This window comes from Choloepus didactylus, chromosome 17 (genome assembly GCF_015220235.1).
Source record: "Choloepus didactylus isolate mChoDid1 chromosome 17, mChoDid1.pri, whole genome shotgun sequence".
Lineage (NCBI taxonomy): Eukaryota > Metazoa > Chordata > Mammalia > Pilosa > Megalonychidae > Choloepus > Choloepus didactylus.
The window spans coordinates 73,965,272-73,977,639 of record NC_051323.1 but is presented as its reverse complement, the minus strand read 5'-3'; the positions used below and the strand labels follow the sequence as shown (position 1 = coordinate 73,977,639).

Sequence of the window (12,368 nt, the reverse complement as noted above, 5' to 3'; positions counted from 1 at the left end):
GCGAGGCGGAAGTGGGTCCGCGTAACGCCAGCACGTCCCGTGCGCCGCCTGCACTGCCGGAAGGGAAGGTGGCGGCGGCCGGGCGGAAGTAGCGGGGACCCGGGCCTCGGCCGCGGAGGGGCTCCAGGTGAGGCCCGGGGTCGCTCGCGACCGGGAGTGGCCAAGCCCAGGGCCGGCTCCTCGGCGCGCGGGGGGAGTTGCCAGGTACAAGAAGGGACGCCCAGTTAAATTCGGATTTCAGACAAGTAGTTTTTCAGCGTAAGCATGTCTGAAATATGGAGTGGGGCACACAGCGTAAGAAATTATTCATTGTTTGACTCACGTTCACATTTAACTGGGCGTCCCGTAGTCTGTTTGCTCGATCTGGCGGCCCTGCCCGCGGCCCTAGGCTGCGCAGCGGCGGTGGAGACGGGGCTGCGGGGGCGCTCCCGGCTTCTCGGTGGCCCGGCCGAAATCCCACGCCGGCATTCCTTCTGCTGAGCTATTCGGGGAGGAACGCATTAGGGATCTGAGCTTGGCGTTGTTTTTACCACATTATAGTCGGAGAAGAGCTTGCTGGCCAAACGCCGATGGACCTGTGTGAATAGGCCATTTATTTTGTGTCCTCGGTAACATTTTCTTATCAGTTGAAACAAAGACTTTTCCTTAAGAACGTGGTAGTTAAGAGCACGGAATTCGAATGTTGATTCCCTCACTATCGCTGTGAAAATGGGGACGTCACTTCCCCGCCCAGTGCCTGACTCCCTTCCTGGGATAAGAGCAGGTACCTCTCGGGCTGTCTGAGGATTGAGTGAGGTGAAGTGTGCCAGACACTTGGACCGGGCTTAAGTGCAGTTCAGAGCCGTGCAGGGCCACGCGAGCCTGAGTGCAATAAGCAGTTCTCGAGCTCCGAAACAAGTCTTAGAAACATCTCTGTTCATTGTTGACCCCTTCACTGTTCTCAAGAATTGGAGATGAAAACTATACTGGCCTCCCTGCGAAAATAACTAGAAAAAGAGATGTAAGTAGCCAAAATTTTCTTCAGATTACTTATAAAAGAGAAGTTCTTTTTTTCTGTCTAGGAAGATGTTACCAAGCACTTCAGTGAATTCCCAGCTGCAGGGGAACGGAGCCTTGAGTTCCAGGGATGCAGCAAGACATACAGCTGGAGCAAAACGCTACAAATACTTGAGAAGGCTTTTCAGGTTTCGGCAGATGGACTTTGAGTTTGCTGCCTGGCAGATGCTCTACCTGTTCACTTCCCCACAGAGGGTTTACAGAAACTTTCACTATCGAAAGCAGACAAAGGATCAGTGGGCCAGAGATGACCCTGCCTTCTTGGTTCTGTTGAGTGTCTGGCTCTGTGGTGAGTGTTAATTTACCTGCAGCAGTTGAACAAAGCGAGCGTTTAAGATTGAACTTGAATTCAGAGGATCTTTTGTAATTAATGTATTGTGGGTCAGAATTTGGGGATATTTGAAGCTGTCTCTTCCTTCTTTCTGAAACCTCAAAAATCTCACAGGAAAAAAGGGTACATTCTTCCTGGTTCTACAGGTCCCAAGCAGATACCAGAGTAAACTGTCTCCTTGGGACTTTGAAAAGCAAGAGAGATGCAGTCCATGCTTTCTAACAACTCTGATAAATAAACAATACCCAGATACCAACTTGAAAATATCAAGATTGGAAATTGTATTTCACAATCAGGCAGACCCGGAAGGAGAGGTCTGCAAGTACAGACGTGAGCTTAAGAGACTATTTTTAAGTTCTCCATTAGTGTGGCAAAAGAGTCCTAACCACGGTTAGGATGTTGAAGTGTGTAAGGTTTTTTCCTCTTTAAGTGAAGTTAAACTATGTGAGAACCTTCTCTGTACTGAGCTACTCTAAATGCTGGGGCCACCACGGTGAACTAGCCAGACAAGGAGCGCCCCTCCGTAAGCTTAAAATAGCTCAGCAGGGCCATCTGTGTTCCCAGGTGGAAAGCATTTCTACAGCAATTGTAGATCGTACTTCCTCAGAGTACTGTTTATGTGTCTTTCTCCCCCACTGGACTGTGGGCATCTGGAGGGCAAGGACTGTCCCCTGTATCCCCAGAACCTAACGAAGTGCCTGAATAAATCTTGTAAATCTTTCTTTCAGTGTCCACTATAGGATTTGGCTTTGTGCTCGACATGGGATTTTTTGAGACGATAAAGCTGCTCCTTTGGGTTGTATTCATAGATTGTATAGGCGTTGGTCTTCTAATATCAACTTTAATGTGGTAAGTACAGTAACTTTGGTTTGTTCAGATAATGCTATAGAGCCTCCATTTGCTTCCTCAGAGATACAGTAGCTGATGGAAATTGAAATTAAGAGAGATTGACAGGATCAATTTTGACTGCCCATCAGGTGTCAGTACCTCTATCAGAAAATAAGGAATGGTCTATATTGTCAAAGTTCAGAAAATAATTGAAATAATGATTATATTAGACTAATTAAATCTCCAGTTTTCAAAACTACAGATTTAGCCAATTTTGCTTAAGTTGTTTGGATAATGCACGGTTTTCTGCTGCATTTGTCAGTGGAGATCACTTATAGGGATGTAAATCTAGACAGTTATTTCATGGAATCTTAATTTAAATCTTTGATATTAAATTAAGTGCACTTGAAGTTGAAAAAAAAAGAAACTTCTAGTGTCTGCCTACTGAGAATAAAACACACACACACACACAGATGTTTTATTGAAAGAGTCCTTAATTTTTGCCTGGGTTGGTTTAACAGTGGTGTACTGTGTATAAACCTAGTGTTTAGTTTTTCACTTCTCTCCTGGATAAAGTGCTCCAATGTGGTTGGCATGCCAGATGAAGGGGAATGGGCATGGTGAATGATTTCAAACGAGGCCCAGAGGATGAGTGGGGTGAGAGAAATTTCTCAGAGGCCTGGGTTCAAATGCCAGCTCTGTCATTCACTGACTGTGTGACTTAGTCCCCATTTCTCCTTTTGAAAAATGGAGCTAATGTCTTTGTGAGGTTTTGAGAAGCCTGTGATTTGAAAAGCATGAGGCACATAGTATGTGCTCAATAAATGGTAGGCATTACTTTAAGCAAAACTCTGAGACTAACCTCTGATGACATCAACCTTTTACTTCATAATTTCTGACTGGTATAGTACAGGTTTTGTATGCACAGGTAATCAATAAATGCTATGCCTATTAATAGAAAATTCTAAAATCTGGCCTAAAATTAATACTGCTAATTAATTTAAATCAGTTATTCATTACCAGAATATCCATAAAAGAAATTTGGTATATGAAAAAAAATTCAATAAATGAGGCTTTCAAAGGAATAGTTTAGTTTGTATCAAGATTTCTGCCATGAATGCAGTCAGTGTAGAGGGCCACAGAAACCAAGTCACCCTGGAGGTTAGTGCCTTTCGCATGAGTTGGTATTGTAGTTTGAGGTAAATAGAGAAGGGCTCACTCGGTTTCTATTTGTGAGCACCTGCATAGTGTTGTGAATTGTGTGAGGAACTGGATATAGAAATGATTAGACATGTAATTTTGATCAAACCAAAAGCATCTTAGGAACCAGCATGAGGGTGTTTGGGGGAGATTCCTGGTCCTGGCAATTGCGAGTGCAGAAGCATCGCATCGTGGCACCCCACGCAAGGTCTGGGGGCACAGGGAGACACAAACAGCCGTGAAGGGAAGTGACTAGAGAAATTGGCCTTAGTGCAATTCAGGAACAAAACTGGACTTTATCTCATAGGCTGCAGGTATGAGAATTGGGGGGTTGAGAGAGAGATGGAGGTCTCTTTGAAAGCTTTGAAGTAAGGAAACTATCAAATTTGCATTTTAGGAAAATTCCTTCTTATGGGAATGGAGGAGGAGGAGTTGCAGAAGTGGGCAAGGCTGGATACAGTTGCAGGGGTCTGGGTAAGAGGAGAGGAGACCCGGCATGGTGCAGTGAGAATAGAGATGGAGGAGAGGATGGCTCACAGGGCTCCTTGTGGTCACTGGACATGAGGGCTAGAGGAGAGAAGGCCACGCCTCCTTTGGGACAGCCTGCAAGTATTTGGCTTAGGGGACTGAGAAGGTGGCAGGTGCAAGTGAAGAATTTCAGATTGGCTGTGTTGAGTTCAGGTCCCTTGTTGACTATTTAAGGAAAGTAAAGGTTCAGTAGACATTGGGATAGTATCTACTGAACCTAGAAGCAAGTCTGGGCCACGCTGACGACATGACTAGCATGATGAATATTGGAGGTGGGAGGTGCAAAGCAGTGGCCTTTGAGCTTGGGCGGAAGGACTGTCCGAGGACAGGGGTCGCGGTGGCAGGGTAGTCGCCACAGAATGGGAATCGTTGCGGAGTGAGCCAGATGCTTATTCCATAAGCATTTAATGGCACATGTGCTTGGCTAAAAGGAAGGACGTTTATGGTAAGTTCTAGTTTGTTTAAGTAAAGCAGCCATTGTTTGACATTTTCAGAAAACTAAGTGCTGGACTGTTTCTTTAGTACTGTACCATGTTCTCCCTCTATTTCTTTATTTTTATTTCCATTATGAGAATAGCATTTTCTTGACTATGTCCTTGACATGAAGTCATACACATAACAAGTATTTCCACAGGTATGTTTATAACACACATGAAACTTTTTTTTCCTTTTTCTCTGAAGATCTATTTTTCTCTTTTCCTTCATTCTTCCTTTAACTGAGCAACTAGTAACCATGCTGTGGAACAGTGACATAAGCTTGAATAATTGTTTTTATGGCTAGATCCATCACTGACCACTTTTCTTCCTGGTTCTTGTTTCTCTGACCTTTTACTGGGGTGGGAGGTGGGGGGGGGGCAAGTCTTAGCTCTTTGACCTATTCTCTACACTCATTCTTATAGTTTTCTGAGTCTGGCTCATGACTTGAAATATCATCTGTACACTGATGAATTTGTATCTCCAGTTTGGACCTTTCTTCTAAACTCTAGATTTGTATGTACCACCTCATGCTCCACGCTGATAGGCATCTTCAACCCAACAGATTCTGTGCTCTCCTTCCCACCCCCAAACCCCTCTTCCTGCAGCTGTCCCCACCTCGGTTAGTAGCAGCACTGTCCTTCCATTTGCTCCAGGCAAAAACGTTGCAGTCGTCCTTGACTTTTTGTTTCCTTTATGCCTTACATCCAGTCCTAAACCTATCTGTTGGCTTTACCTTCCAACCACAGTACATTTCCTATCTCACCCCCTCCACTGCTACCTCTGGTTCGTCTCTTGACTCGAAGCAGCCTTCTAACTGGTCTCTGCTTTCACTTGTCTTCTACTTTCTGTTTTCAGATCAGCAGCCGGGGGGTCCTGTCAAAACACTGTCAGACACTGCCAGGAACTCCACAAGGGCTTCTCATTTCACCAGAATAAAAGCCAAGGGTCTTATTGTACAAGGCTCTGTATGGTCTGGCTCTTCGTTTCTTTTCCAATTTCATTTCCTGCTACTCTTCCTTCCTACTTCTACCAGGCACATGGTCTCCTTCCATTCCCCAGACACACCAGACACCACCGTCGCCGTGGGCTTGACCCAATGTTACTTTCTCTTGACCAGCTTCTTTAAAATTGCCTCTCAATTTTCTTTTCTCTGTCCTCCTTTACTGCTTTTTTCCCTCCATAGTACCACCTGACATACTGTTAAATAATTTATTTGTATTATCTTCAGCCTTCTCCCACTTGATTGAAGGCAAGGCTTTTTGTCTGTCTTGTCTCCTGTGCTATCTTCGGTATTTGCAGTACTGCCAAGCACATAGAAGGTAGTTGATAAATAATTATGGAATTAATCTTATTGTATTATGAAAGAAACTTTAATTTTGCTCTTCAGGTTCATCACTAACAAGCATTTAGTGAAACCACAGAGCAGAGACTATGACGTGGAGTGGGGCTATGCTTTCGACGTGCACCTGAACGCCTTCTACCCGCTCCTGGTCATCTTGCACTTTATCCAGCTTTTTTTCATCAACCGTAAGTAGTAGTTCTCAAAAACGTTATCAGAAAGACTTCATTTATGTACTGGTAAAGAGACTCATTGTATGCATCTTTTCTGGCAGATGTTATCTTAACAGACACATTTATTGGATATTTCGTTGGAAATACCTTATGGTTGATTGCGGTTGGCTATTATATATATGTAACCTTCCTCGGATACAGTGGTAAGTAATTGAATAGAAATGGCTTTTGGTTGAGAAAATTATATCAATAATACTAATAGCTTACCTTTATTGCACACTTGAAGGCACAGTCCCAGTATTTCATATGAATTATCTCATTTAATCTTCAGAAAATTATATGATAAAGGTTTACTTACCCCATTTTTCAGATGAGGAAACTAAGGCACAGAGAGATTAAATAGCTTGCCTGCAGTCACACAGCTAGAAAGTGGCATAGCTGGGATATGACAAATTTTATATTTTCAAGGAACCATGTTTAACCATATTGGTTATTTCCAAGTTATTTGTAGGAAGTTCTTACTCCAAGAACTTATGGGAAAATAAGCATTTTCCTCTTCCTTTCAGGAGCCAGTTTTGGGTAGAGTGAGAGGGGTAAGTCAGATGTGTGGGCCTCCATGGATATGAACTAAGTCTGTTTAAAACCTTTTTGAATCATACTTTTGCCTCATTTTGGATATTTATGACTATATGGTTGCATAGATGATCAGGCCTAACTTTTACTGAGCCTCAGAGCATATTTGGAAATTGTTACATTCCTGCTATAAATTCATTTTTCTTAACATGAGTGAGGAACATACTTAAATTATTCTTCATTCTTATTAAGAAATATTCTGTTAAATACAGCTAAATAAAATTTAGAGATCTTAATTTTGATTTGTCTTAGCCCCCCCCTTCTATTATTTTGGATAATTGGGACTTTACTGTAAATAGAAATAAGTGTTCCATATGACTGGCTCCCCTGGCCAGAGATTTGTTGCCCCATTTCCCGCTGTATCCCTCCATATAAGATTTGTTTGCCAGGGACCACTTAATGCCCCTCAAATCATAATGCCTTGTTTGGGGCATTAGGAGTACTTTCTCTAGTCCTGGGAAGATGCTTGTGACATTTTCTGTTCAGATTTCTTAAAATTTTTACATATTTTAAGAAAGTGTTTTATATTGTGATTAAAACACAGCAACTCTCTGGTTTCTGTAAGTGAATTTTTGAGAACTCTCCTAGTAACTCCCTACAATTCAGAACGGTTGCTTAGGGAGTACCGTTTGGTTCCAACTTGGTAACTTCCCATATGAGAAATAAATATTTCTCATATGGGTTGGAATATGGGTTGGATTGCATGGCGTAGGGTCCCACTAACCAAGCAACGAGCGAGAAACTTGGGTATTTGGGGCCAGAATTAATGTTTACAAGTTTTAGTTCCTTCCTAAGCCTTGGAATACTGGTAGGGATCTCACCTCAAAGTGGGAAAGTAATGCTTTTTACTTTGGGAACTCTTAGATGGCTCAAAGTTTTTTCATAGAATAACATCCCTTTGTTGGTCCTTTAAGATGGAGTCTTAGAGGCTTCTGAAGCAGCCACAGGTTTAAGTTCAACACTTATTTTATTGATTATTGTAATGTTTGCACCTCACTCTTCACATTTCTTAGTCCTGCATTTGCTTCTCACTCAGCTTTGTGCTGAAATAATCCCTTTTCTCAGTTTCTTCAGAGCCTTAAATTAGAAGGAAGCAGTTCTTAAGAGTAGTATAGTTCTGTCTATATATAGCATCATATTACTGATTCAAATATGATTTCTTTTTTGGGTCCACATGTAGTTGAAAATGTCTCTTAACGTTTTTTTTTTTTAATTAGTCATATCAATGTCCTTTTAAATTAATTTGGATGTTTCTTTCCCAGCATTGCCATTTTTGAAAAATACAGTAATTCTTCTCTATCCATTTGCACCTCTCATTCTACTCTACGGGCTGTCACTAGCACTCGGATGGAACTTCACCCAAACACTGTGTTCTTTCTACAAGTACCGAGTGAAATGAAAAGAAAAAGTGAGAATATTAAATCTTACCTATGCTTACAGTATTGGTACAGTGGTGGCAGTCTGTTGTAAAATTTGTAAATAAATTACCATTGTAGATATCTTAAAGGTGTAAAGTTTGCAAATTTGAAGAAATACATGTAAACACTAGTACATTCCTTAAAACTAATGAAATGTACATTTCTGTAATAAAGATTTTTCAAGCTAAAGTATGTACTGTATGCATTGTAATATCTGCACATGCAAGAATGACGTACAAGGCACTAAGAAGGGCATGGGGAAAATAGATGTGTCAGACTTTAGTATGAACTGAGCATTCTCTGGAAGGAGAATCCGCTTGGAGAGCCTGGTGCTGATCATGTGTCTCCCTGGCTGTTGCAGACGAGGTGCAGTCAGCCTCGTTTCTGACAGGCCTTTCAACATATATAGAGACCACGTGGTCCCACCTAAGCTGCAGAAGCCACCTTGCCCTGCAGCATCCCTTGGGAGTCACCGCACCACAGGCCTTCAGTGTCGCTAACAGCATTTTCTGTGCCCCATACAACATTAGACCGAAGTGACCATGGTGGCTGCTCTTACCTGGGGAACTGCATAGTGTGTGTAACAGACTGAACACCTGCGTAATGATCATCACCGTCTTATTGTTCTTTAAAGACTTTCCAAAAACCCAAATGGAGGATCCACTTCTATTTTCTAAATGAAACTAGAGCAAACTATTGTGTATCTGTGCTGAGCAAAATTAATAATAAAAAAAAACCTAGTACTCATTAGGTTTTACCTCTTTTTATTAGAAGGAATCTTGAATTCAGCATGGCTTTTTAAGCCTCTTTATTTCAAATACACATGAACAGCAGCTGTGGCACGAGAAACAGTGATGGAAGGCACAATCAGCAGGACCAGTTAACCAGGTGTTCCATTATAGCAGCAAACTTAAAAATAAATAACCTTCCTTTAAAAATCCAATAGGTACCTAAAACATACTACAGATAGTAACCATTCAATCAGTGAAGACATTTTCAGGAAAATAAGTAGAAGACATTTAAGAACAAAGTCAGGAACAACCTGGCAAAGAAACAGCTTCTTCAAGGGCTGCTTTCAGAGACATCCCCAAATGCAAAGACGACTTTTCCAAATGAAGTGTTCTGAATGAGACACACTTTACTTTTTCATTCCATAAATGAAACAGTCATTATACTTTATCAGCTGATTTCTACATGTTTCTTAGAAAACATTATTGTCATATACTGAAATGAAAAGTTATCAGATCTGCTGGCAGTGCTTCATACAGTACTGTCGGTAGCCATTTTTAAGGCTCAGAGAACATATCTTCAAAAGATTTTCACCAAATGTTAGTGAACACAACATTTCAAATTAAACAATGGGATGCTAATCAAATTCAAGTCCAGAACCTTTGATTTGCTAATTATTAATACGTTGAAACAACTAGGAGCAAGTGATCCATAGCTTCCCCAACTTCCAAGAGTATTAACATTTTCCCCACGGCAGACAAACATTACTTTAGAACAATTTTAGCACCACGAGTCTTACATTTTTACTGCGATATTAGTAACAGTAGGGATGACACTGCACAGAGCTTTCCATTCAGCATTCAGCTGACTTTCCTGAGCAACGTCTTCTCATACAGACACACTCTGGAATGCCAGCTCTTTTTTTCTTTTGTTCCCCTGAAAATCATCTAGTTAGTGCCGAAACTGGTGAAGTGAATGTTTCAGGTAAGAAGAGTTTACATACAGGTATTATGATACAAATACATGTAACAATATCCTAACTTTGTTTATTTAAAAAAAAAATAAATCTGTGGTAGTCTTTTAGTCTTTTCAGCATTTTGTGTTCACGTGCATTAAAGAAATAAAGTAAGCATACTTGTTAATAGCATATAACTGTTAAGACTGATAATTGAAAATTTCACAACTGTCAAAGCTAAACTGAAATTTTATACACTAAATACTGCTACGTAGCTTGGAAGAGCTTCCTTTTCTACAAAAGAAAGGGATTGGACTGGACATCTAAACTCCCTCAGAACACACTAAAATAATACGGTTAAGACTCTGATTTCTGGCCTTTCAATGATGTTAGTCTCTCATTTTGTTTCCTTCAGCTCTTGTTTTCTTACGTATATAAAATATTGTAAAACTGAGCACAAAAATTAATGGCTAAAACAAAATTTACATTGGCAATTAATGGCTTAGAAGCAGGGAGGTATTTTGGGAAACATTCTTAAATGATAAAAATTTGGTTGGCACATATACAAGATCTGAGCTGTGCTAGATGATCAACTACAAAGGTTTGGTTTAAAAAATAGGTCCCTCAATACAAAGTTAACTGGTGATCTGACGTCTACAGAAAGGCAAAATTTATTTTTTTTCTCATTGCAACATCACTAAAGACACCATTTTTTACACATTCTTAAATAACAGACTTCTGACAGGCTCAGAATATAAAATAATACCTCTTCCAGAAAATGATTCCTCCTGATCCAGAGTGGGCAACTCAGGAACCAGGAAAACCAGGGGCCCCTCTAAAACCACCTCCACAGATTCTTATCTTCTATTGCTCAGTTGTTTCAGAAGTAATTCAGTATGCTATGCTGGTGCCAAAAACTTACATAACAAAAGGTAATTTCTCTTTTGAAGTGAAATTTGCCTGTGGGTCCTGGACCAAAGAAATTTGAGAGGAAAATGAAAAGCAAAATAAAGAAAATGAGAGCAAATAAAAAACCCTAACTGAAAATTTAAACTGAACTTTAACTTAAAAATCATTTTTGGCAACGTGAGTTTTTAATCGGGTCAAGTGACTAAAAATTATTACAATAAGGAGTGACGGAAATTACTCTTTATCAGTTTCCCAACCTTCGCGGCCTAACTGCACAGAAGATGCTGTCTGTTCAGCACGCTGGATAACCAGATGAAGCTGCAGGCTGCAGGCAAGCAGCTGGCACTGCAGCTGCCCTGGGCCTCCACTGCTGCACCCCTTCTGAGGCACACCAGGGGGTCAAAGCATACTGTTTGGGAAGCTCTCATGTTGATAATTCATAATTTTTAAAAAGTAAAATTCTGTTATAAAGATAACTGATTGCTGAGGTGGATGATCGTGGTTTATGAGAACAGTTCTATTTGGAATTGCATGATTATGAGTAACAAATACTCTTTGGACATGGGGTTTTCTTATATAAGTTCATAATGCAATGGAATAAGTTATTTTGGTAAGACATACAACTGTTACAATACCTTTCACCAAAACCCAGTATTACAATTTTTTCTTTGAAATTATACATTACCTATGACTCATACAATACCATTAACCAGAAAACGTTTTGTCAAAACTCATAAAATGAGTACAGAGATAAAGAAAGAAACAAAAAAAGATAGTGTATCTAACTCAGTGATAAATGACAGCGACCAAAAAGGAAAGAAGAATTTGTCATTTTACAGATCAGAGGAAAATATGATGGATGATGTCTGATAATTTAAGTTGAATGCACTGTACTTGCACATTGAAATTTATCAGACTATCTTCTGTGGCTGTACACCATGCCGAGTATAGTAAAATAACCCTCAAGAGAAGGACATTGGTCTTTAAAATCTTGTCTTTAAGGAATGACAAATGCCTTTGAAAATATTTTGTTCAGAACCACTGATTTATTAAAAGTACTTCAATTAGGAAATCAATCTAGAATCATTCTTAAATGGCAGTGCATTTGGAAAATGGCATTAATTTGTAATGTTTGCACTTCCAAAGAAAAATATAGAAAGAACTTAAAAAAGCAAAGTAACTGGTTCTCAAAAAAAGTATCAATTCAAAAATTTACTGCACAAAAATATGTACTCAAGTTTCTAATAAATTAACTCCATAACATTTTTATGTATATTTATATATTTATATATATAATCCCTGATAATCTATAAAAGAGGGTCTATCATAGTAAAATAAATGAACTTCAAAAGTACCCCCTTCATAAAATGTATTTAACGTTAATTTTTCTCAAATTTGAGGAATGTAACAATATGTACAACTCTTATGTATTAGTATAATACCAAAATAGAACAAGTCATATTAACAGGCTGTCATAACTGTAAAATATTTGAGTCACGTTAAAATTGGAGGACAGCTTAAGTTCAAATGAATACAGTTATCCATGGGAGATTCACTTTCTGAGTGGACATGGCAATCGTATTATCTACAGTAGATTCCACAAGAGGTAGTATTTGAGTTAAAAAAAAGATACATGCTTAACTGTCTTTAACAAATTCACAGGAGACATGTATTGGTTTCCTAGGAAATGATCAGTTGGTGACTTTTTTAATATGAATCTGAAATAGAAAATAGTGAAAAGTATGATGAAGCTGTAAACTTGAAGAGTGATCAACAATGCAGTATCTCAGCT

The 12,368-nt window shown here is 39.7% G+C and overlaps 2 protein-coding genes across 4 annotated transcripts in view; one reads left to right on the top strand and one right to left on the bottom strand.

The window, feature by feature from the left end:
* The first annotated feature begins 10 nt into the window (after positions 1 to 10).
* On the top strand, positions 11 to 8,730 carry UNC50 (unc-50 inner nuclear membrane RNA binding protein). Of its 2 annotated transcripts, none has more exons than XM_037807833.1 (6): positions 11 to 127; positions 1,062 to 1,345; positions 2,116 to 2,236; positions 5,808 to 5,947; positions 6,034 to 6,135; positions 7,828 to 8,730. In XM_037807833.1, the coding sequence occupies exons 2-6, from the start codon at positions 1,066 to 1,068 to the stop codon at positions 7,962 to 7,964; spliced, it is 780 nt and encodes a 259-aa protein (XP_037663761.1). In that variant the 5' UTR covers positions 11 to 127; positions 1,062 to 1,065; the 3' UTR covers positions 7,965 to 8,730. The 2 variants fall into 2 exon arrangements, with proteins under 2 accessions (XP_037663761.1, XP_037663762.1); XM_037807834.1 differs by having other exon boundaries at positions 81 to 127; positions 1,066 to 1,345.
* The window catches only part of MGAT4A (alpha-1,3-mannosyl-glycoprotein 4-beta-N-acetylglucosaminyltransferase A), a 146,695-nt gene continuing 143,051 nt past the window's right edge, over positions 8,725 to 12,368 (bottom strand). For both annotated transcript variants that reach the window (XM_037807832.1, XM_037807831.1), the window contains exon 16: positions 8,725 to 12,294. In XM_037807832.1, the coding sequence (XP_037663760.1) occupies positions 12,268 to 12,294 (27 nt within the window). In that variant the 3' untranslated portion in view covers positions 8,725 to 12,267. The remainder of the gene's footprint in view (positions 12,295 to 12,368) is intronic.